The sequence below is a fragment of the Sebastes umbrosus genome, chromosome 21, assembly GCF_015220745.1.
Source record: "Sebastes umbrosus isolate fSebUmb1 chromosome 21, fSebUmb1.pri, whole genome shotgun sequence".
Lineage (NCBI taxonomy): Eukaryota > Metazoa > Chordata > Actinopteri > Perciformes > Sebastidae > Sebastes > Sebastes umbrosus.
In genome coordinates, this window is record NC_051289.1 from 15336324 (window position 1) to 15362451 (window position 26128).

Below are 26128 nucleotides of genomic sequence, written 5' to 3' on the forward strand. Positions count from 1 at the left end.
AAACGGTAATTGCTGCCAAAGAAAAATATCACGAGAAATATAGGAGAAACTAGCTGTTATATATATATGCTACAATATTACGAGTGCTGTTGTGTTGTACGTCTGAAAATAATAAAGATACGGGTATCTGTAGTAGTAACGCAGCCCTTAATGTTTTGCGTAACACCCATGACTGCCATGTCTCCCCCACTTAGCCGTGATGTTGACGCTGATTTCTTCTTACAACTCTGGTCATGTCCCCTGTGAGACCACGTGTGTGTGTGTGCGAGGAACAGGGGCCCTGTGATGTCACATTCCTGCGCCGCGCGTGGCTCTAGTTTGGCCTCTAGGTTTTAAAGGGGAAAGCTTTGAAACATTACACCATCCCCACACAGTCGCAGCCATGCACACACACACACACACAGTCAAGGGCCAGTGGTAATACTGCCAGGGTAATAACCTTACAGACTTACTGATCTCCCCTCCCCTCCCGTTCTCTCACCCTCAAATCTTTATTTACCCTACTCTCCCTCTTTATCCCCCCCCTCCTTCTCTCTCCCCTCGTTCTCCCTGTACCTTTTCCCCCCGAATTTCAGCGCGTTTAACAAGCATTTAGATCTTAACCAGATGTTGTTAATGTAGCATGTCTAAAATACTAAACATCAACCCAGCGGAGAGGGGCTACAGCTCCTGCACAGGGCCTGGGAATAACTGACACGCGCACGCACACCTGCACTCGCTCACACACACCTACACACGGAAAAAACACACATTCACTCCCACGCGGCGCTCAATGCATTTCATGCACACAGAGGTTCCACAGCCCACATGCTAACATGTAAACACACACACACCAGCACAAGCAAACACACGTGTTTCCATCCACACGCTCCGGTCCACCCACACACCCACCCCGTTTTACTGCTTAAAACACACGAGAACTTATTACACCAGCGAAAAAATCTATTGTTTCAGGACGACTCTGAAAGCCAGACAATAGGATTGTCACATTTAATACGCTCCTGGTGTGAATGTCAATAAGTTGAACTGACAGAATAAGCTGAAAAAAATGACTTTTGTGTTAAAAAAACCCACAAAAAACGCTTGTATCAGCAGCTTCAAATTTGCTTTGTTGTTGTCAATTACGACTTCCTGAGACTTCATTGTATTTTTTCTTTTCGCTCAAATTGCCCGCTCCGCTGTCTTGGAGGCGACTAACAAAACACCTATTACTCTTATGGAGGAAAAAAAGAAGAAAATCATATGAATAAACATAGCCGAGATTAAAGGCTTGCGTGTCTTGCTTGCTGCGCAGACAGAAACTGTTGTTTCGTGTTAAGAGGGGTTTCATTCTCGGTGCTGTGAGCACTGGGGAGGGAGGGATGTTAATGATTCTTTAATAGCAAATACAAAAGGTTTTCACAGGACAAAAATATGGCTTCAAAAGGTTCAGCGGCGGAGGAGAAAAAAAAAAATTGCCGCAACACCTGGCCTTATACAATAGGCAAGCACACCTACTGTACACCTCCACACGTGTGCACACACACACACACACACACACACCTGCATCTTACACAACAGACATATTGCATTTCGGCTGTTTGAATCACCTTAGGCTGAGTAGGTGAATTGAGGAGGCGGCACGGCAAGCTTACTGAGGGATTTAGGAATAATTTGAAAAGAAGATTCCTCTCCTCTGTTTCATCCCCCCCCCTATCCTCCCCCCTATCCTCCCCCATCCCCATCGCCATCCCTTTCTCTATTTTCCTGGTCTTTTATGATTCCTCGGCCCAATATTTATCTAGTGCCTGATTATAAACATCTGGCCGATGGGGCAGTCTGCACAGCGGCAGCCGGCGAAACACACCATACACACACACACACACACACACACACTCAGAGAGTCGCACACATAGTGGAAATATCACACACGCTCGCCAACGTGACCCTGTCAGGTCCAGACCGGAGGACGGACGCACGGAGGGAGGGAGGTAGGGAGGGAGAAACAGAAAGAGAGAGTCGGACCAGACGGAGACAGAGAGAGAGAACTAGGAGCTGAGGGTTAATGGCCTTCCCATCTCTGTGATAAGAATTCATTCTGTTCTATTACCAGCACTTATCTACAGAGGCTGCTGTCTTTCCCCGCTCTCTCCCTCAAAAACACACACACACACACACACACACACACACACACACACACGCACGCACTCACAGCGAGGGTCCGAGATCGATAGATGAACCTAATGAAGAAAGCAGCTGTTTCTCGGCATACCTGCTCAACTCTATCAGCCCAACAAGATCTCCCCGCCGCATTCATCTGTCTGTCCATCCATCCATTTATCTATCCACCTATCTATCCATCTGTCCATCTATTTTTATATCTTTTCACACAGCTATCCATCCCCTATACCTATCCTAACTGCTCCTCTCTCTATCTGTCCATCCATCAACTACACTGGTAAACAAAGATACCAGCAGGATAGATATAGTTTCCAATTGACCAGACCGGTCCTTGTCGTGTATTCAAGGTTTATTCATTTTCCGAGAACTAATACGAGGCAGGGAATCAGGGAATCTAATAAAATGGCTGCCGAGGTCTCAGAGAATGGCTGTGAGTGTGTGTGTTATGCTTAAAATAGGCCTGTGACGGGCAGTGGCCAAATGGATAATGCTTAAACAGATCTTTATCCTATTGGGCTACTGTCCCGTTTTTAGCTGCATAAAAAAAAAGTAAAAAACATCTGCTTTCAGAGCCACCAAAAGCAAGACTGTAATCCTAGATGGAAATCAAAGAAAAGATTTATAGAGAGGACGGATAATAAAAAAAAAAACAGTTTCATGAAAAGTTGTATTGTTTATTGGTGTTTAACTTCTATAAATTAATTTCTTAAAAATAAGATTTAGAGATTAAGCGCAATAGAAATTTAAACTTTTTTTTTTTAGAATTTATGATATTTCAACTAGGACTGTCAATCGATGAAAATCTTTAATCGAGATTATTGTATGATTGTCCATATTTAATCACGATTAATCGTAAATTAATTGCATTTTTTTATCTGTTCAAAATGTACCTTAAACAGAGATTTGTCAAGTATTTAATATACTTATCAACATGGGAGTTGGCAAATGTGCTGCTTTATGCAAATATATGTATATATCTATTATTGGAGATCAATTAACAACACAAAACAATTACAAATATTGTCCGGAAACCCTCACAGGTACTGCATTTAGCATAAAAATATGCTCAAATAATAACATGGCAAACTGAAGCCCAACAGGCAACAACAGCTGTCAGTGTGTCAGTGTGCTGACTTGACTATGACTTGTCCAAAACTGTATGTGATCATAAAGTGGGCATGTCTGTAAAGGGGAGACTCGTGGGTACCCATAGAACCCATTTTCATTCATATATCTGGAGGTCAGAAGTGAAGGGACCCCTTTGAAAATGGCCATGACAGTTTTTCCTTGCCAAAATTTAGCCTAAGTTTGGAGCGTTATTTATCCTCCTTAACAACAAGCTAGTATAAAATGGTTGGTACCAGCGGATTCATTAGGATTCACTAGTTTCATATCATGCCAGTATCTTCACTGTAGCTTTAAAAGTGAGCCCACTAAAACATAAATATCTCAAGTTGTGTTAATGCGTTAAAGAAATTAGTGGCGGTAAAACTAATTTGCTCTAATGCGTTATTATCGTGTTAACTTTGACAGCCCCAATTTCCAACATGTCTTGTATGCCTGCTGCATTCAATATATAATTATTAGCCAGGACAACAGCATGTAAAGAATTATGACAAGAAATGACTTCAGGTTTCCATTCATTCTCTTCATTATTTGCAATGCTTTTCTATGACCACATGCCTTATTGATGGGGGCTTCGTTTGAGTCTGGAGCACCACACAGCTGCCATTAGCGCATAACAATTTCATATACTGACAATAAGTCCATGTGACATGTCTTTTAGCCATAAAGGAGTGTGCAAAACAAAAATGTGTGCATCGTCAGGGCCTTGTTATGTGCTGAGGTTTGGGAGGACGGCAGGACTCTTCAACATAAGAAGAATAGAGTCATGGAAGAAAAAGAAAAATATCTCCAAGCCCAAATATTCATTAGGTTGCTCCGAATCATCTCCGAAAGGACCACATGGAACCTGTAATACACGGGCACATATGTTCACATGCAACACACACACACGGACCTGGGGCAACTGCCCCGGAGATGGTATTCGCAGACGGTTACAAATAAGGAGTGTTGGCTTTCCTCTGACTTTCTGAAAAACATGCAAAAAATGTCCATTTCATTACTGGCTAAACAATGTCATATGGGCCCCCACTGGCCCTAATAGAAGCAGACAAAGACAGAGCAGCACACATATGCTTCGAATAAATCAGATTACTGAGGGAGAGTGGGGGAGAGAAAGAGTGAGAGAAAGAGGGAAAGAAAGAGAGACACCGCCAGACACTTAGAGGATTGACAATATTCCCTTTTCTTGCTACCTCCACCCCTCCCTTTCCTTCACTTTCTTAACCCCCCCCCCCCAAGCGGGATCTGTTTTAGATTTGAGCCAGTGCTAGAGCCATATCTCTACCTTATCTCTGCTAGCCGTCAGAAAACAGAAAGCTCCATGTTTCCATGCATTAGACTCCCGGCCCCTGACACGCCACTTGAAAATCTCGCAGCCCCTCAAAAACGGTTGAGCAGGGAAATAAAAAGCAAAGATATCATTTAATCAAATGAAACGCAGGTTACCGGGTTGCATTGATATCTTTTTTCTTTTCTTTTTTTTTCTGAAGTGCGCTCTGATACAGCGTCGTATCAAAGAAAATGTCAGCCGTGAAAATTATGGAAATGCATTTTGGCATTGTGACAACAAATGTCACCCAATATCCCCCAAAATGAGATCACTCTTTGACAACCACAAAGCGTCATTAACTGTATTTTTGAAAAGCCATCAGAATTTGAGGGGCTGTGACATTTTCCAACCTCCCCCCCCCCTCCTCGACCACCTCTGGGTATCGAACCCCATGAAGATATCCCGTTGTGTTTTTGGCTCCAATTACGCCAAAGCGCTTCCCTTTACTACGACTGTAAAGGGAAGTATTGATTCTCCTTAAAGTTGTAACAAAAAAAGAAAAAAGGCGTAGACAGGGTAGGGAATATGTTAACAATTTGAAGAAAAAGGAAAAATCAATATTCAAATGACTCCTCTCATTGATTTATAATTAAGTCTTAATTGCGGCTAAGGCTTGGACTCTCAAACTGCCGTGTGACGTTGGCCGGGAAAGAAGATAGGGGAACATTATTGATACACTTTAACAGTGGTGGTCGCCCAGACATTGATTCGGCCGTTTTGCGGTGCCTTTGGCATGCTCCGAGGATCTAAATGCTCGTGCATTGTGAGGAAGCACACACACACACGCATTACTCAGAAAAGATGCACAAACAAACACACACACCTAAGTGAACTAACACAGCATAATTAACCTTCATCCGGGAAAAGTCAGGGCTGCCTTATCTGCAGACTTCACCGTGCATGTGTGTGTGTTTGCTTGTGTGTACGTGTTGTAATTACACCATTAGGTGTGGAACTGATTGACTTCAGATGGGGTTGGTTGGAGGTATTATTCCGGACAAAATAAGTGAGTGAAAGGAATGTGTGTGAAATTATTGAAGCTGCAGATTTCTATGTCCCACTGCATTTATTTGTGATCCCGGTGTTTGTCTCTTCGTGTGCTTCCACTCGTGTGAGTGTGCGTTCATGTTCAAATCTGTGTGTGCATTTGTCCCCACGGGCCTAATCAGGTATCAGATACCTTTTGTTTTGGGAGCTCATTGATGGATGAAATCTTTATCTGTGCTATTGATCAGGAGGGCGCGGGTCCTAAACTGTCTGTCTAGCTGCCTGCCTGCTCCGGCTCTAACAAGATTGCCAGGGCCGAGTATATCAGTTAACATTTAATCAATGGCAGCTTAAGACACTGGGGCTAAGGGAAAGAAGCCCACCGCTTCAGCCCCCTGCCCCAAACCATTACCCAGGATTGAATGGGAACTATACGTGTGTGTGTGTGTGTGTGTGCGTGTGTGGGTGTTGGGGGGGGGGGGGTTCCAGATGATTACAAGGGATTGGGTCTGGTTGATCACATGTCTTCAGGGGACAGAGGTGTGAGTATGTGTGCGTTTTTTTTTTTTGCGTCAGTGTTTACAGCCACGCGAGCGCCGGCTTGTCGATACATGTTAATACGTCAAAAACGCCAGAGGGGGTGGTGTGTGCTACGCCGCTCCGAAAGAAAAAAATAGGAAAAAGTGAATGAAGTGACTGATGTGTTCGGGAAAAAAAGTCATTCAAATCAAGTGAAGGCTTCAAATTGAACACGCCTGTGTGAAAACACACATACACACACACACACACTGCAGTGGAAAGATATGACATATCAGGCAATGCGTGATTTTTTTTTTTTGCCTCGCTTGCAAAAAGCCCCCTGATGGTAAAATGCAAAACAGGAGAGTCAGCAAAAAAAGAAATATGATCAGTTAGACTTTTCTTTTTTCCTGCTTTTTTTTATTTTACCATCAGCTCATCTCGCTGTAAATGAAACCCCATCAGATCTAAGAGGCAGATCCTTCGTCTCCCATCTCCCCAATTTTTTCTTTCATTTTCATATCCAGGCTATCGCTGGATCTCATCATCATCAAATGTCATTTTGAGAGAATTAAAGATGTACTTACAGTATTTGCCAATGCACTGTGTGTGTGTGTGTGTGTATGGATGTGAGGTTCAGGAAAGTGTGTGTGTGTGTGTGTGTGCGTTTGTCAGGGGGTTGCTCTGACGGGGGAAGCCCCTCTCACGTCCCTGCCTTTCGACCAAAGCCTGGGAGATTCCCACCACCAAAAATCAATGTGTGTGAGAGCATATGTGCGCCTGTGTGTGTGTGTCAAGGTTTTGTAAGACAAATCTCTCCAGCGTGCGCCGCTTTAGTGCTATTGAACCAGGCTTCGATCACTCGGCCACTGTGAATAATGCAAGGGAGGCTACTGCTCACTTACAGCACAGGATGCTCACATGTGTGTGTGTGTGTGTGTGTGACAGCGCGGTCCCTTTTTTCCCCTCTTGCAAATGCAACAGGGCAGTTCTTCGACGTTCCTCCACTTGGCCCTCTTAATCTCATGTCAGATACAGGAACTCCCACATTGATACTGTCTCTTCGAGTGTGTGTGCGCGCGCGCGAGCGAGTGTGTGTGTATGCTGGAGGCTTCTTCAGTAGACGGGAAGAGCTTAACTCGAGCAGACAGCTCAGGCCTGCACTTTGACACACCCTGACTCATTACATACAGCCGGCACACAGAGGAATATTGTCATTAAAAAAGACAATTAGATATGAAGTCAGGGGAGCATCACTTACACACACATGGACACACACGCCCTGCAAACACACACAGGGAAATATAGGTGAACTTCATATCCCCAGGTATGTGAAGCGGAGATATATTTATAATCAGGATGTTACAGAGTAATTAAAATGATTCCAAATGATGAGTGTGTGTGTTTCTGTTAATTAAGCTGAATGATTTGATATGACACAAACCGTAATGCTTTAATGGTGTCCTCTATACTTGATGTGGCTGGAGGGGACGAGGGTTGATGGGGCTATAGGGAGAGACGGGGCGACACGCACAAAAACAGATACAGCTGCTCGTCGGCCCTGCCTGAGAGGAGCATCTCTTTTTCCGACGTAATTATCTGTGTCATCACTTATGAGGCAATTAAACAAACATCAGTTCCTATTTCCTCTCCCTCCGTCTCTCCTCTCTTCTCATTCCGCTTCCTCATCTTCTTCTCTCCGGCCATCTGTGCTCCCATCGCCTCTTCACTGCTCTTTTTTTATTTAATCTACTCCTCACTCCTCTCCTCTCCTCTCCTCTCCTCTCTCCTCTCCTCCTCTTGTCTCCTCTCCTCTACTCTCCTCCTCTTCCTCCCCTCCAGTGTGACTCCAGACAAGGTTTCAATTTCAGCATGCTGATTGTCTCATTGCCGACTCTATGCATGTCTAACACTTACTGGCACTCTGGGGACCGGCAATACACACCATAGAATGCCTATTACACTCCCACACGTTCCTGGCGAGTGTGTGTTTGTGTGTGTGTTTGTGCGCAAGAGGTGATGAGGGTGTAAAATGCCTATTACGCTGAGAGTCTGGTCTCTCTTACACTGGAGAGAATTCTCCGGCGCCTAAAGAGCAGAAAATTGCAATGCTCCTCTTCCTCACTCCCCATTAACCTGCTTTTGAAACAAAGGCCTGACCAAAGTGTATGTGTTTGCATGTGTGTGTGTGTGTAGCCTTGCCCATTAGCCTCATGTGCCATCATGGGTGAAGCACCTTGTAGGCCCAACCAAGCAAAAACACCTCTTTTCTGCATACGTTCTCTTTGTTTTCTATTTTTTTTTTTTTAACCACCTACCGCATTTTTACGTAACACCTTCTGTTCGCCATGTTTTTGTCTCTATTCAGTCACCCAAATGTATATTTCTATGCCCCTAAATGAACTTGTCACTCATTTTTTCCCTTCTTTTCCTCCATCTTTCATAAAAAACAGCAGGGAAAGGGGAGATGGCGTCTTACGAAGAGCTCCGAGATGACTAAAGCAGCAGGCATATTTGTCTAATTTGCACAAAGACATCCACATCAAAGCACAAATCAAGACCCGGGCTCATTCAATGGATTTTGATCAGTCTATCCATTTCTTTTTTTTTCCCCTCAGCATCCTTTTTCCTCTCTCTCTGTCACATTCCTCTTTCTCCCTCTCTATTTTCAGAGTGTTATTAGGACATGATAAAAGCGAAAGGGATGTCATGACACGAGACCCCCTGTTAGCATTAGGAGGTGGGAGAGAAAACGAACGGGGGGGAAAAAAAAGGGAGAGAAAAAGATGAAAGAGATTTGTCTGGAAATTATTGCTCACAAGGCATTGATTCTCGGCTTTAATCTCACACAGTGTGCTCAAATTTCCTATTAGGGAGATGAAGAAAGGGAGAGAGAGGGAGATGGGTCTTATTCACATAGGTGGGGAGGTGAAACCTGGCAGGTTTCTCACTGTTTCTTTGGGTTAGACATACCATTTCCCAAAGAGAATCTTCATTTTGTTTAGCATGTGCTTGCTTTAAGGTCATTAGTCTGCTGTAAGTAAACACTGGAGAGGAAAAGCTATTGCCGCTGAACCGCTGGAGGGTCATATAGACGCGCACACACATACGACAAGCCACTGACAGCTGCTGTAGCTGCAAAGCTTCCTCCGGTTAGCGACGATTAGCCTTCGCTATAGGTAATCAATAGCTCCTATCAATTCCATACCTCCCACTGATGGATGAGGTAAAGGAAACAGAGAGGAGAGCGAAGAAGAAGGCAGCAATAAGAGGGAAAGAATTTGCGGCCTCTGCGAGGAATCGCAGAAATTCTACCTGACAATACTACATCCCTAAAGTAAAGTTCCTGCTCTCTTCTTTGTGTGTGCATATAGGCTGCCTTAAACGTCCATCTGTGGATTGTATCATCGCGGTCTGAGATTAGTGGCTGCTTGGACCCAGCGAGCGTATTGCCTGGTTACCGCGGCTCCGGCTCCACACAGCTCTCCCTCCATCACCGGATTGTTTGTCTTAATGCTGTGTGACATGGCCCATTGTTTTGTCCATCTGTGGTTAAGAGTCAATGGACAGAGGGTGTATGAGGGGGGGAGAAAAGAATGGAGGTGAGGGAGAAAAAAATAAAGAAGAGCAGGGGTGAAAAAAAGGGAGGGGGGGGAGATGAAGGCGGAGAAAAAAAAAAAGTAAAGAAACAAGAGCTGAGAGAAAAAAATATTGAGAGTAAGGGGGAAAACATGCAATAACCCGGCGCTTTCAATATGCTCCTCGGACTTCACATCCACCACTTCCTTTTCCAGGACCTTCCAGAGGCTTTCAGCTCCATATGGAGCGGGGGCCTTGAGCTCTTTGTGATATCACCGACGTGAAAAACGTCCTGGCCCCGTGACGCCAGTCCCCTCTTCAAAGGGTTAAGTCATATTTAGTATGCGTCCTCATAGCCCCACGGCTTTGTATTGTAAATAAGACTAATGTGGCATTGGTCAGGTATGCTAATTCAGATAATCAGCGCAATTTCTGCAAATTATAACTGTCAGTGTGGTGGGCACAGAACCTTGGCGGAAAACATGAGGGAACAATTTAGCCCGGGTAATACCCCTCCACCAAAGAGCTGCTCAACTCAAAGAAAAACAATCGGCCTGAGCCCATACCGCCCCGACACACCATTTCAAAAATAGTTTATGGTGAACGAGTTTTTTTCTGAGGCACAAGTCAGCCTGCTGCCCTTTTTTTTTTTTTTCCTATGTGCACACACAGACCGCAAAGTAATTATAATTCACTTGGATGGAATTATTCAAAAAATGACCACATCTTTTACTCCCTCAGCCATAGAGAATATGGTTTTGGGAAATTTGGGGTAAATTGCTACTTGCCGAAAATATAATAATATACATATATGAACGTGTCTTATTTTGATTTGACAAATGATTTAAAACGCAGCGCATTGTCTCCAGCTAAATGTACAGCAATAAAAAAGCTGCATACTTCACAGAGATCCTCTTGGGTAACATCACATTGCTCTCATCAGAATAGTTCCCCCCCAGGAGCTGCATTTTACTCATGTCGGGCACATAAAATAACATTCCAAGTTTTTATTATGCGAGGAATGGATCCCGCCTGACTGAAATCTGTGGACTTTACCTTTTATGTAAGTAACTTCCTGTTTCGCAGTAAATGAGGGAGAGAAAGGTCACGAATAATTTATTAACTGTAGGCAATCAGCTGTTTGTAAGCAAATCAATATGCAATATAATTGGCTGCCTTAACCTATTAAACGTCTAATCTAAACATAGATATCTTACAGAGGGGATGGCATTTGCAGCGGTAACTAAAAAAGGACAGAATGATCCTCTGATGAGCCAGTCAGCTGGTCTCACCTACCGCGTTCTGACTTGAAAATGGCCACCACTGCTGCGCTAACTCCGGCGGTTAGCTGGATCTGGGTGTGTGTCGCATCCTTTCTCTCACTCCTCCGGCCATCCGTGAATGTTTATGTAATGGCCACAAATTACTGAGACAAACCCTGGAAATAGACTTCTGTCTGAGGAGAGACCTTCTTTAAAAATGAAGACAACCGCTGGAATGGCGAAACCACCCCCACTACCCAGAGGAAAAAAAGTATAAGACGAAGAAGTGAAAGTGAGGGAGGAGGGAAAACCTAATACCTCAAAAGACGCCTCGGTGTCATCGCATCGAAATGCTCTTCGAGGAAACGGCAAAGCCCTTACCCACATTCAAAAATTGAATGTTTTTGGTGCTCAGACGCATACAGTTTGGCTCGGGTAAATCTGAAAACAAGCAATGGCGCACTTGGGAAACAGGCAAATATGGCACACTTGCTCTCTGCCCATGTCCCATCACTTCCTGCTGGAAGCACATATAGGGATAATAAGTGTCCATTAGGCTCTGTTTTTTTAGCCTACAGCTGCTATCTAAATGGTTAGCACAGCTACACTAATTTGACTAGGACCAAAAATGACCCAGAGCCTTATCACTCAGAGAAAACAAAAGGCTCTGGATACACACACACATGCACACACTCACGATAAAAGTGTTGTCGGTCTCTCTAAGTCAGAAGAGGTCTTTTGTTTAAAAGGGGGACTCAGACAAAGAGGGTCCTCTCCCTCCCTCTTTAATGCATGTTGGGTGGTGGTGGTGGGGGGGGGTTATAGAGGATGGAGATGTGTGGGTGGAGGGGTGGTGGAGGGATGGATGACAGGCTGGGGCTCTCAGAAATAATTACCTCCATAAGATCCCATCTCCCTTTCCTTTCTGTGAGGGACACGACAGAGGGAACGAAAGGGGAAGGAAAAAAAAAAATGACAGAAAGAAAAGTATGCAGAAAAGGCCCTAGTGTTTCTGCTTGGTCTGGCTTATGAGGAGCTTTACACATGATGGAGCACAGGGCTAATGGGCGAGCATACACATAGAAAAACATACGCACACACACCTCCTCACAGTGCTCTTTATGGCTAAACAAATGGGTGAGACAGAGGCGGCAACAGGGAAACAGTCAGAGGGAGAAAAATCCCCAACAACTTAACTTCAGAAACAGTCTCCAAAAAATCCAGCTCAACAAATTGTTCAAATTACAAAATCGATGATGGAATCCACGTGAATGGCAATCTGTCATATTTTTACTAAACAGCTCCATTCAGGGCGTAACTTCATTACAGAGGAAAAAAATAGATCGAATTTCTCTAACAACTTTTGGACGACCCTCAAAGCAAGATAGCCTCCATGTTTATCCCTGCTCTTCTGATGCAAACTGGCATTTTTTTTTTTTTTAATAAACTCAATTTTCTTTAACACTTCTAATTGTACACAGAGACGAGCGATTTATCTCAGCAACGTGGGCACAGAGGGCTTTTTGTCTCCCGAAGGACACGGCTGAAAGATCGGCTGAAGTTTTTTTACTGTACAGTCAGTGAGAGTCTGCACATGCACACACACTTCGCTCTACACAATGGTGTTTACCTAGTGTAAAGGATGAGACGGCTGGGCCCAGGTTCGGGGGAATTACAGACTCAAAAAAGGATAACAAAGAGCGAAAGGTTCTCAAATAAACATGCACTAGCAAACACGTGTATTGACATGCACACAATGCAGTCCAGCAGAAGTACACTCCTGTCTTTGTTCAAAACACCTATGCCCTTGCGGTGCGTCTCTCTCTGCAGCACTGTATCCTTAATTAGGCCATAAAATCAGCATCAAAATTGTTTAATGAAAGCCATTCACATGTACATAAAGTCCAGAGCATTAGAACTCTTATTCCCAAATGGGCCTATAATTATCTGGCTCAGTGCCAGGTCCCAGGCTTTAAGAGAAAGATACCGGTCAGCACTTAAATTAATCTTTTTCATACCAGTCTCTAATGAACAGAAAGTGCTCGAGTCAGGAGTTGTAGCCCCAGAAAACTAACAGCACGCATACGCATGCACGTACGCACAAACAGAGGGTCTTTAAACCCAACACTGGCTGGAAATGTTGCCTACTAAAGAGCCTTTTTCCATCGGAGAAAACATTCACATCATCTATCACTATATGAGCCCAAAGCAGCTATATTTCCTTCCATATAACATACTGTAGCATGTAATGTTTGCAAAAAAGCACAAAGGGCTAAAAATATACACACAAAAAACGCTGTATTTGACAGAACTATAGAACAAGAACTCCAATTTATTACATTAACTTTCTGTGTTTGATCTACTCCCGCCTCTGCCTACACCTGCCAAAAAGTGTATGGTGTACAAGGAAATACCTTTGAAACATTTACCACGTACCTTGTGAAAGAATACTGTTGTTCACTAAAAAATTATATAGAGTGGGCAAAAGGAGGGCATCCAAAAAAGTGGCTTAGCATTTTGCGACCTTGCCAGCATCCGCTTAAGCATTTGCACCAGCTTCCTCATGGAAATTCACCGTTGTGGCATCAAAGACGAGGTATAAAAACCGAGGGCCCGAGCAACAAATATGGTGTGTTTTAAGAGTGGAACATTTGAAATAGGTGCAGCAGCGGGCGAATATTGCTTTTGACAGGTTTAAAACCTGGTTGCGCTCGCTGGTTTGAGATGTGAAAAGAAGAGGAAAAAAAAAAGGGCTTGAAGCCGGGCTTGTGTTCTGGATATAAAAAAAACTGGACAGGAGCAGGAGAGGTGGAATAAGCAGGACAAAAAAGGAGAGAGAGAGAGGGATAGAAAAAGAGAGCAGGAGAAAGAGAGAGAGGGGCGGGGGATGTTAAAATGTACGGTAATGATTTATCTAAGCATGCTTTTTTTTTCTGCTGCACCCCAAATCTCACCGAAACTTTGATCCATGTGTAATTAAAACCAAACGTACGCCGGCTACGGTCTCCATTTCAGCATTGGGAGCTCTTCTTCTATTCGTGTGTGTGTGTGTGTGTGTGTGTGTGTACGTTGGGATTCACATATGTTTCTAAGCGCTGGGCCCCCATCTGTTTTGGGAGTACATGTACAGTATAAACAGGACACTTTGGGGAGCACACACACACACAGATGGATGTATGGACTAATGCTATTCTGGAATGCTATTCAAAACGTGTTACCCCCCCTCCAACCCCATCCCACCCGCTCCTTCAGGTCAAGCAAAGCAAAAACAAGTTAAGCGCTCATTTTCTCCCGGCAGCATTAACATAGGGATGACTAAATAATGGTCCCTGACTCTTGGTCTTCTGGTTTAAATTACAGCGCAGCCCCCTCCCGTTACACCCTGCAACCCCTCACCAACCATCCAACCCCCACTCAAAGAAAAACGATTAATCTTTTTTTTTTTTTTTTTTTGTCTCTCTGAATGTTTTACAGTTCTGTTACACTTATTAGCTGCTGGCAGGACGGAGAGTCTTAAATGAAAGCCAAATTGCTTTGGTCATGAGAAAGGAAATGAAAGCTCACTCCAGGGAGAGACTGTGTAGCCGTAGCATACGTGGGTGTGTGTGTGTGTGTGTGTATGTGTGAGTAACGTATGTGTGTACAGGCCTTTTTTTTTTTCTATGAGATACTCCCAAGGTGAAATTTCATAAGCTGACTGCTTGCCTGCCTGGGATGTCCCTGTGCACGGGACAGTGTGTGTGTGTGTGTGTGTGTGTGTGTGTTGCACGTATAAGCGCGGCAGCCTAATAGGAACAGTATGCTCATTTTGGAGAGATTAGGAGGAATGGACGGGTCTGTATCGAGAGACGTGATCTGGATATGAAGGCCAGAGGAGGGAGGGAGGGAGGTTTGACAGAATAAAGAGGGAGTGGTGCAAAAAGAGAAAAAAAGAGATGGGAGGAGTGAAAAGAGTAAAGGAAGATGGATCTGGCTTCAAACGAAGAAAAAATGACCACCACAACTGGCATCAGCATTTAACGAAAATCAAAAAAATTGAAAACACAAGCAAATAGGAAATTAAAGAAAGTCACGGCCTGTGAGTACTGCACCAGGAATGTGAAAACCACCCCAAAATAACCTTAGAAATAACAAATAACCCAAGTCACAACAACTTAAGCAAGCAGACAAAGCGGGTTTAAAGAAGCACAGACCTTGGCTGGAGAGGCACTCCTTGACGTGGAACAGCTCCTGGAAGCTCAGTCCGTCCTCGTCCCCTCCCAGGCCTTGCTGGTGCAGCTGGAGCTTCCTCAGCCCTTCGTTCTGCTGGTGGCGAGCCGAGCGGGCGTGCTGCACCAGGTTGAGGCGGGCCTTGGTGGAGTAGTCGCACAGCGTGCAGTAGTAGAGGCACGACTCCAGGCTGTACGCGCTGTCCTGCTTCTGCAAGTGCTGTGGAACAGGAGAGAGGAGAGCGCAGATGTTAGGTGGTGCTGGTCTTTTTTATGGCATCCTGTAGGCGATTCAAGGAGTTATTGTTCTCGCAAGTACATTTGTTTCCTCTAAAAATTTTCATTGGAGTCGTGTTTTTAATAATTGGGAGATTACAAAGATATTTGGGTGAATTAAATGCAACAAATGATGCTTGTCTGCAAAATCATGTTGTCAGTGTTGTGTGTGCTTCATGGCTATAAAAGCCTTCCCTTCTACACTGCTTCCAGTTTGGTTCCAAAATTCCAACGCCCAGAAATCTAACTTGCCTGGCTTCAAACAAGCAGAAAGTCAATAGGTAGAAAACATTTTCTTAGGGCTATCACATGATTGTCCATACTTAAGTGCGATTAATCACAAATGAATCACACATTTTTATATCTGTTCAAAATGTACCTTAAAGGGAGATTTGTCAAGTATTTAATACTCTTATCAACATTGGAGTGTGCAAAACATGCTTGCTTTATGCAAATATATGTATATATTTATTATTAGAAATCAATTAACAACATATTATGCTCAAATCATAACTCTAGCCTAACCGGCAACAACAGCTGTCAGTGTGTCAGTGTGCTGACTTGACTATGACTTGCCCCAAACTGCATGTGATTATCATAAAGTGGGCATGTCTGTAAAGGGGAGACTCGTGGGTACCCATAGAACCCATTTTCATTCACATATCTTGAGGTCAGAGGTCAAGGGGACCCCTTTGAAAATTGACATGTCAGTTTGGAGCATTATTTAGCCTCCTTCGCGACAAGCTGGTATGACTTAGGTTTTTCTAGTTTCATATGATGCCAGTATCTAGCTTTAAAACTGCGCACTAAAACAAATTTGCGTTAACGTGTTATTATTATGCTAACTTGACAGCCCTAATTATTTTTTTTGTTTTTTACAGTACATGCTCTTCACTTCTTTTGCAGTATATGATTCAAATCTTTGGTATTATATATTATGTATCGCTTTTAATTCAATTTAACATGTTACTACAGTGTCACAGTGTTAGAAGAACTTACTATTTTGAGTATGGTAATTGTATTTATGTTCAGACCCTACACCTTCCAAATGAACTGGATATGTTTTAGGTGACATACAGATTAACAACACACAAAAAGTCAGCTGAGGGGTTGAGTTCAGAACACTGTCTTTGTCTTTAACATGCACATTGTCCGGCTCTCCTCATTGTCGGCAGCTGCAGGGGTTTCTCATTCAACGTGTGCTGTCAGTTGCAAGCCCTTAATTTCCAGTTGCCTCTTTAATGGCATTGCAGCCATGCAAAGCTACCCCCTACCTCGATGTGTGTGTGTGTATGCACACAAGCACACACACACACACACACACACACACACACACACACACACACACACACACACACACGTAAGCACACATGCACAGCCCCCATCCCACCTTGCCCTACTCCCATACACCCAGTCAAGCCAAGCATATCAAGTGTGCCTCTGTTGTTGCTGCCGGGCTAATGAACAATGCACAAAAACAAAAGACCAGGCCAAGCTTTTATTATCTGATCCTCTGTGGAGGGAGGGAGGGAGAGGGAGAGAGAGAGAGATAGAGAGAGAGAGAGAGGAAGAGAGAACGAGGCAAAGAGACAGACACAGAGGTGGCTCACGAAGGTTAGTTTATGCTTTGTTAAGATTTATTCATACAGCCATGTGAGAAACAGGTGCAGGGATCTATGCATGAATTAATACACATAATGGCGTGTGTGTATGTGTGTGTGTGTGTGTGCATGCTATAACCCTACTCTGTCTCTCATGGCTCCTATAGGAAGATGTTTCATTGTTGAAGCACATGAAAAGTTAGCCAGGTAATATATTTTCTCCTGAGCATTGTTGCATCATGTTATATGGAGCAAGGAGAGAGCGATTGGAAAAATGTGTGTGTGGTGGGAGTGGGGGCACAGTTAGCTGCAGGTGTGTGAGTTCTAACCCCCTCCCCAACCTCTTTCCCTCTTCCTCCTTTGACAAACAGGGATTAGCAACATAGCTACAGCCGCTAACACATCTTTTCTCTCTGTCTCTCCCCTCTTTCTTTCTTTTTCTTTTGTAGGAAATCTTACAAGGTTTTTCTCACGAGACGGTGGGACGTCCCCGCGCAGTCAGAGGCCCTTTCAGAAGTCTTAAGTTTTAATTAAGTCGGAGTTGTCAGAAGAAAGCTCCCCTAGTCCAGAGCTCAGGGCCATTAATTACAGCTATCTTTGTTTCTCTGTGAAAGGAGGCCTCCCTCGCTCCTTCTCTCTCTCCCTCTCTCTTTGCTTCTTTTCTTTCTTCCCCTCCCTCCCTCCCTCCCTTCCTCCCTCCCTCGCAGGAGAACTAGGCTGCAGAGCCTTACTGTGGAAACCACACACACACGGAAGCACATACAGTATATCACATACACGCAAACACATGCATACGCAAGGTTTGACTAAAATATTTAATCGCAATCTGTTCAAAATGTACCTTAAATAGAGATTTGTCAAGTATTTCAGTGGGCAAATACTTGCTTTATGCAAATGTATGCATATATGTATTATTGGAAATCAGTTGACAACACAAAACAATGACAAATATTGTCCAGAAACCCTCACAGATACTGCATTTAGCATAATAAATATGCTCAAATCATAACATGGCAAACTCAAGCCCAACATGCAACAACAGCTGTCAGTGTGTCAGCGTGCTGACTTGACTGTGACTTGTCCCAAAACTGCATGCGATTATCATAAAGTGGGCATGCCTGTAAAGGGGAGACTCGTGGGTACCCATAGAACCCATTTACATTCACATATCATGAGGTCAGAGGTCAAGGGACCCCTTTGAAAATGACCATGTCAGATTTTCCTCGCCAAAATTCAGCGTAGGATTGGAGCGTTATTCAGCCTCCTTCACGACAAGCTAGTATTAAACCAATGAATTCCTTAGGTTTTCTAGTTTCATATGATGCCAGCATCTGCACTCGAGCTTTAAAGCTGAGCCCGCCACAACCCAAAAATCGCAAATTGTGTTAATGCGTTTATTATCTCGTTAACTTTGACAGCCCTAATTGAAATATAAACTAATTTTCTAATGTTTTTCTAATTCTTTCCAACAATAACATTTTGAAATGTTACCAATCACAGTTCAAGTATGAAGACTTGGCCCAGGATAAGCGGCAGAAAAAGAATAGATGGACCAATCATCCTGTTCTGGCCTTTCATATATCCATGCCATATGCTTGTAGACACCACAGACAAAAGCCTCTATACTTGCATACATACATCCCCATCTATCATCACTAGAACAGAAAAAAAACAAGGACACGTTTCACTATTGCGTGATGTATGTTCCTCGATTCAATCGTATCTGGTCTCCTCTGCAATAATACTTTTATTTCATGACCACTCTGCTAGAAATGAGGAGGTGGTGGGGGGTAGAGGGGGTACTTGAAAAACTAGTAATCAACAAGGTTGCTCTTTCCTCCACTGACAACCTATTATATTAACAACAGAAGAACAGCTCATTGGAAATGTGCCGTGTTATGTAAGTGAACATCTTAGCAGAGGAGACGAGCATGATAGTTGAGAGTCTTATCAGGAGATAGAGGGTTTCCAGTGGTTCCTAATGGCCATTAAGGTAATAGCACTGGTTTTCAAATTATAAAATTCATATAAATCAGTAGTGGCCTGAAAAATGCTTCACATATGATGCCCGTACGTATATTCGGTGTGTTTTTAAGATCCGAGGCGTAGGCTGAGAGTAGCTGGATGATATACTTGGGGTTGAACTGGGCTGCCAGATAGGTTTAGGCCTAATATTAATTCTCTCCCCATCAGCACATTCCAGAGGGTTTGTTTAAGACCTAAACTAGAGGGCTGTCTGTCGCTCTCTGGCACTCTGCAGGCCCTGAAAATGCAGGCGGTCTGGTGATCACAGGCCAGAACATCCATGATTTATGAACTTTTAAAGGAGCACTTTGACTCCTGCCAGGCGTGGGCTGTGTAATGCATATTCAAACACACAAACACACTGTTCCTGCTCCTGGGTTTTGCGCCTGTGTGTGTGTGTCTGCTTGAAATGTGTATGTAATTTATGCTGCAGCTGATTTGTGTGTGTGTGTGTGTGCTGCACAGACATTTGTGTCCTATGAGTGTCTGTGTGTGTGTGTGTGCAGGATGGCAAAAAGGCACATCCCTGTCAATATGGCACCTCTCCAGAGTGCCTGGTGGTTAATTGTTGAGGATTAGTGTTTGGCAAACAACCAAATCAGCTAACGCTCCCTGTGGGCCAATCAAAAGCAGCTAAACAGCGCTCCCTGGGTGGACCTAAACGTGGCACAGACATCTCTGGGTGGTGGAGGAAGTGCGCGTACACCCCCACATACACACAAAATGCAAATTATGACACCCGGGACTTCCTGTTTACCTGTCAAAAACACAACATTGTCAGCCCTGTCGATGACACACACACACCCACAGACTCACACACACACACACACACACACACTGGGACTTGTATGAGGCGAGGGGAGGAGAGTCAGTTTGACAGGTAAGGGAAGCTCCCTTGTGTGGTGGTTTGCTGCTGCTGCTGCAGTGTGTGTGTGTGTGTGTGTGGGGGGATGACAGAGGACTGCATTCATTATGCAGAATGAGATGTTTACAAAACACCTTTCTCACACACACATAAACACGAGCGCACACACCTCCCCTCCGCTCGCTCCCTGGGTTTGGCGAGGGGGGGGAGGAAAGCAGCACTGCTGTCTCATATTCATTTGTTCTATCTGTGGTGACAAAGCTGCCTCATTAACTGAATTCTTAATAAGCCAAGGCAAAAGACATCTTCTCACAACTTCTTTTATCTCTCTGTGCGTGTACGTGAAAGTGTGTGTGTGTGTGTGTATGTGGGTGGGTGAGGGTAATTTCAGTGCTTCTGTTTCTGCTGCATCTGTGTGTGTTTGGTTTTTTACGCATCAATAATTTCAACTCTACATTTTTTTTTGATTTCACCTCACAAAGTGTGTTTCTGTGTCTGTCTCTTTGTCTTTGCCTGTGATTGTGCGTGCGTACGCCGGTAATACGACAAAACAAAATATTTCGAAAGCAGTGGGGTTGTGCTTTTCCTCCATAAACCAAATGACAAATTAGGGTATTCAGTACAAACATGACTCGCTCCTGTCATTAAGTGTAGAACCAGGCAGCTAATGAACACATACTGAACCCTCCACCACCGCAGCTATGTCTTAATAACCAGTGTGTGTGCGTGTCGGCTGCGTGTGTGTACGCGTTTTATACGTAAAGAATCGTCACATACATCCGCTGAGAGTATGTGCATGCATGCAAATGTGATCGTCACACATTGTGAAAATAAAAACCTCTTTATCTCCTTTCATCAGTGTTTTTTTTTTTTTTTTTTCTTGTTGTCGGGTATACCTTCTTTTTAGAACGTCACCAGCTTCCGGTGCTATACCCTGGGCCCCCGGGGGCCATCGGAGACAAAAACAGCCCCACTTGGCCCGGCAAACAACAAAAGCGTGTTTTGTTCCTTGAAAGTATTTTAAACACATACCAGCGCTGCCTGGAAGGCTGCCAAGTGTAGAATTCCATCAGTGCTACCACCTCCCCAACACATGTTACTGCTAACCGCCGCTCAGCCCCCAAGACATAGATGTAACGCAAGATCACTGCCAATGGATTCGCTGGCAGACTGCACCGCTGAAAAAGAGATGCTGGGGGCCCAGGTATGTGCCACCTCGCTTTCCACGGATAAAGAGAGCAGCAGATATGGTGTATATAGAGAGACAGATTCGGTGCTGCACACGCACAAAAACAAATATGCAAATGGGAGCCACGTATAAAAAGTGCTGAGTGCACATTGCATATGCACACAGACACAATGCACATCTCCTGCTTCTCTCTTTCTCGCTCTCTCTCACTCCTACAAGGCCACTGTGTGTGATCTAAAGATACTGGAGAAGCAAAACAACCCCCCCTCCCCCGACCTACCTGACCTTCTTTTCTCTCCTGATGACCGTCTTCCCTTTCTTTTCTACCACTTTCATAAGTGCAAAGAAAAATATTTCCCAGAGCTAAATTGCCTCTCCTGTTTCTCTCGGCTATGCCTGCTGGCAGTCACATGCGATCGGAGCTCTGGGGCCCGTCCACGAGGTGCAGGGCCTGTGGGCGAGCTTAGCTTAGGTCGCCCAATGATAATAAGCATCCGACGCATAATGGCCGGCAAGCCAAATAAATGAATTATCACGAGTCTTTAGCTTTCTGCCGCTCTTCTCCCCCTTCTGTGCTGCAGCTCCTTCCCTTCAACTTTTTCCGCTTTTTTCACTCTGTTTCTTCTGCCTTCTTTATTCTTTGTCAGCAGAAAAAAAAGAGGAAGCAATAGCGATCGGGCTTTGTGAAGAGCTCGGAAAATAATGTAAGTCCAGTTGATAGTCTGGCCTTCCATTTTTCTGACTCCCACACATGGACACGCCGTCACTCACACACACACACACACACACACACACACACTTGTAGCAGTGACGTAAGCGTGTCTGACGTACGGGGCAAAGGTCAATCTGAAGTTCACAGCTCCCTGACCTCTGACCCCTCGCTTGGAAAAATCCCTTCTGACTCTATCTCTTACTCTCTCTTTTGCACACACACATAAGTTATGCAGAGAAGGGAAAAAACAGTCTTGTTGATTTAAAACATGATCCATTTCTTCGGGTCTGAGTCAATGAATATGTGGGAAATACACTCCACAAATTGTCCCAGCTGCTGGGAATAACAGATTCTAGCAGACAGAGACACCGGGACAAATCTTACTTACTCATCGGTGCATGTATGTGTGTTAGGTGTCTTGAAAGCCAGCTCACCTCCATCCACCCCCATGAAAATGGATCAGTATTTACATTAGCATTAGATTTAGACAGCATGGCTCAGCCACTTACTCCCTATTAGCCATCCTGACCTTAGCCCATTAGGGTCTAAAAGCCCCCGCTTGTCTCCATCGCAGCCAGGTGAGACTGACCAGACCTCCCCATCTCCCTAAACCATATTGCAGCTGAGATTATCTTTTCCATCCACTCACAATGGGACAGAGATCATAAAATGCTGAGATCGAGATCATTGAAATGCTAACATGCTCATGGGATTATCTTTTTTTTCCAAGCGCTGTGCGAAGGGGAGGGGTATTGCAGAAATACTAACATGCTTTTGGGTAGGGTTCATCATTTTCCATTTTTCCCAACATGCAAAGACGCTTTTGGGAAATCAAGGCAAGGCCTAATTGACAGGATCTATGAAAGAGACGGGGGAGAAAAACAAAAATAAAGGGGGTTGAAAATCCCTCTTATTGGCTGGTACCATCAAAGAGGTTTGTACTACACTGATGTTGTTATATTTAACTAAAACTGAAAGGGAAGAGAAGGGAAAATTATTTTGGTGCCGAGAGGAGCAGCGATTTTTTTTTTTTTTTTTTGCCAAGTTTGTCTTTCTTTGCTCCGTTCGTAATGGAGACTCGCTGAGAAATGTCTATTAGGGAGAGTTAGACAAAAGGGGATGACAGAAACATACAGTGAGAGAAACTAACCGATGGATTGAGAGGCGAGGAGAGTGAGAATCTATAACAGGGAGAACAAAAGAACAAGAGACGGAGAGAGAGAGAATGATAGGGAAGAATCTAGACGAGCGTAGTCGGGTTCAAATCACTAATTACACATTCCTGAGCCTGTGAAGGGGAGTATTGTTTTCCAGTTAGCCCCTACCCTGTCGCATGGTTTCACTTAGCACAAAACAAAAGGTACAGGGAACAAAACACAAGCCTAATACCAGGCCCTGCTAATGACAGAGAAATGGGAGAAATTATCCCTGGGGTGGATCCTCGTGAGAAAATGGCTAGTGATTACTGGACAAAGGGAGTTCATTTTGAAACTGTCACAAAATGGCAGACTGTCTGCTTCTTTTCTTTTAAGAGCTGCATTTAATCAAAAGAGTGCTCATGCTACTTTTTTTTAATAGATACAACTAGCACACATTACCAGCTTAATCTTTACCTAACTTTATATAATGTAACAGAACTCCCTAATAGTAAAAATGTCATATTTCAACACACCTCACAGAAACAAAAGACCTTATTCCTTGGGAAACAATGTGACTTGTTGTGTGTACAAGCTGTGTGGAAGTGTGTGTTGGAGTGGTACCTCTGCCAAGGGAGAGCACAATGAAAGCACCTCTTCAGCCGCGCCGTTTTGCATATTGCCACAGGAAATCAAATGCCTCGCAGTTGACCTACAAGATGGCACACTTGATCCCTCCCTGCTTTCTTTACAGAAGGCGGGCGATTTAAGCCAGCGCCTCTTTCTCTCTCTTTCTCTCTCTCTCTCTCTCTCTCTCTTTTTGTCTGTGTTACCCCTCTGTGTCAAAAAAAACAAACATTTAGATAGTGACATGGAGATAATTTCTGCAACAGTTTCCGACACGTCACATAAGCGAAACGTTCGACAACCTTGGATGTTCCGTCTACCCCCATAACCCCATAATGACGAGCTCTGTGCTGTTCCGGCAACATAGAGGACCCTTCCATTTGTCTGCGTTGGGGGGGGGGGGTTAAGCTGGCTGATAGTGGTGGCAGCGCTGGGCAAAGTCGCCTGCCCGGTAGTGTTTGCCCAGGCCCCGGCTGTCTAAAGGAAGGATATTGTTTTCCCCTGAAAAAGCCTCAGCCGCAGTCCGCATACCAGCGTCCACTCAACATACCAATGGGCTCTTTGAAGATTACTCAAATGTTTGCCTTTGTTCCCCCCCCCCCATTCGCCCCTACCCCTACTCCTAACCTACACTCCTGCCAGAACGAGGAAAAAGAGGAGAAAGGACAGAGTGAAAAAACTTATATCTTCAGAAAACAGTGGGAAAGCAATACCACCCCGCTCCGATTCAAAATGGCCTCTGTAGGGGATGGGCGACGACTGAAAGGGATAATAGCGCTGCTGTGGCCACAGTATTAAATCTAAAACATAAACAATAGAGAAGGGGCGGCGTATTAATGCACACGGCCCGATATTATATAAGGATGTTAAATGGAAGTCCCCCATCTGTCGGCCGATAAAGTGCAACATGCTTTTAAAGACACTCCTGATCCCCGCGCGAGTCCACAATTAGAGATGAATATGATAATTCCAATGGGTTAATTTAACTACATGTGCCGAAAACTCAGGACCCCCCCCCCCCCCACAACCCAACCCACATTAATCCAGAACAAGTAAGTGGGCTTTCTATCAGGTCTATTTCAAAGCATTACGGATTACCTCGCAGAAACTAAGCTGCTTGAACTCACAGGAGGTCAGCGGTATTGTGCTGCTGCAAGGATGGAAGGCCAGCGGTAGAGACACGCGGACAGCAGGACAGGTCAGTTCCTCCGTCTCCAGCTGTCCGACAACATCCCTCTCCCTCATCCTCTCTCTCTTTTCATCCCCGTCGCTCTCTTTTTCACCGTATAATCGAATATCTCCCACTACTTATCTATTCACTGAGCACCTAATGGTTAAAATCAATTACAGCTGGAATGCTGAAATGCCGAATACTGGGCCACATGCTGATAATGACAGAGAGAGTGTGAGAAGGAGAGGGAAAGCGACAGAGAGAGAGAGAGAGAGAGAGAGAGAGAGACTTGGGACCGTTCCAAGGGAGGCACAATTACCTCCGATCGATTGATTATTGATTTGGAAGGGCGTTGAGGAGTATTTCAGCTCAACTTTGTCCATATCAATATCCTGATAGCTTCATGAGAGGGGGAATGCGTGATTGTTCTATCTAAATATCTCTAAAGCTGATGTAACATTTCAGACTATTTCAAGAATAGAAGACCTTAATTTGTCCTTAATTGGCACGAGTATTACGAGTGTTTTTCAAGATTTTTAAGACAACTCTCTCACAAATTAGGCACGCAATTTAATGTCAGGTGATTTCAAAAGCAACGATAATGAACTTGCGTAAAAAAATATTTGTCTGATCTCGCTGCCGTGTCAGCTCTGATAGAAATCAAGGCATCAAAAGTGAACGTATGCTGAGAGTTCATATTTGAGATCATGCGCCCTCTTTGATTATTCCTTTTTTTGTCTTTTAAACACAAAAAAAAACACTCGTTATCTTTGTCCCAACAGGATGATCAAGGCCCAAGAGAAAAGAAGGGCGATGAGGATTCGAAAAAAAAAAGAAGGAGGAGGATGAGAAGTGTGTGAGTAGGGGGTGTAAGGATGGAAGGAGGAGGAGGAGGAGGAGGAGGAGAAGGAGGAGGAGAGAAGTGTGTATTTGGGTGGGTGTTGGGGATATGGCGAGGGTGGGAGGGTTCAAATGAGCCAAGGGGGAAAAAAAAAAAAAGACAAAAAAAAGACAAACTCCTGCTAGCTCCTTTGTTCCTGCATCCCTGCGATGTTCCCTTCCTTCTGGTGGTCTGGAAGACACTGACCCCCTACACCCCCCCACCTCGCCTCTGCTATCGTTCCCATACCTGTCAGCCCCGATCTGCTTCACAGTCTCCTGCACATGGACAAATGGCTTGGCCCCGGCCCGGCCCGGCCCAAATGACCCACAGCTCAGAGAGGAGGAGTGGGGATGACTATGAAGAGGATCACATCTGGCTATTAATATGAGAAAAGCAGCCCTGTCTTCTTTCTTTTCACAGAGTAACACACCTTGCTAAAGGAAGACAAAAAAGAAAAGGCAACTACCATCGCA

At 44.3% G+C, this 26128-nt stretch overlaps 1 protein-coding gene across 2 annotated transcripts in view; it reads right to left on the minus strand.

Moving 5' to 3' along the window:
- zfhx4 (zinc finger homeobox 4) overlaps nucleotides 1–26128 on the minus strand; it is an 83581-nt gene that overhangs the window by 23521 nt on the left and 33932 nt on the right. For both annotated transcript variants that reach the window (XM_037756280.1, XM_037756281.1), the window contains exon 6: nucleotides 15156–15390. In XM_037756280.1, coding sequence (XP_037612208.1) covers nucleotides 15156–15390 — 235 coding nt within the window. The remainder of the gene's footprint in view (nucleotides 1–15155; nucleotides 15391–26128) is intronic.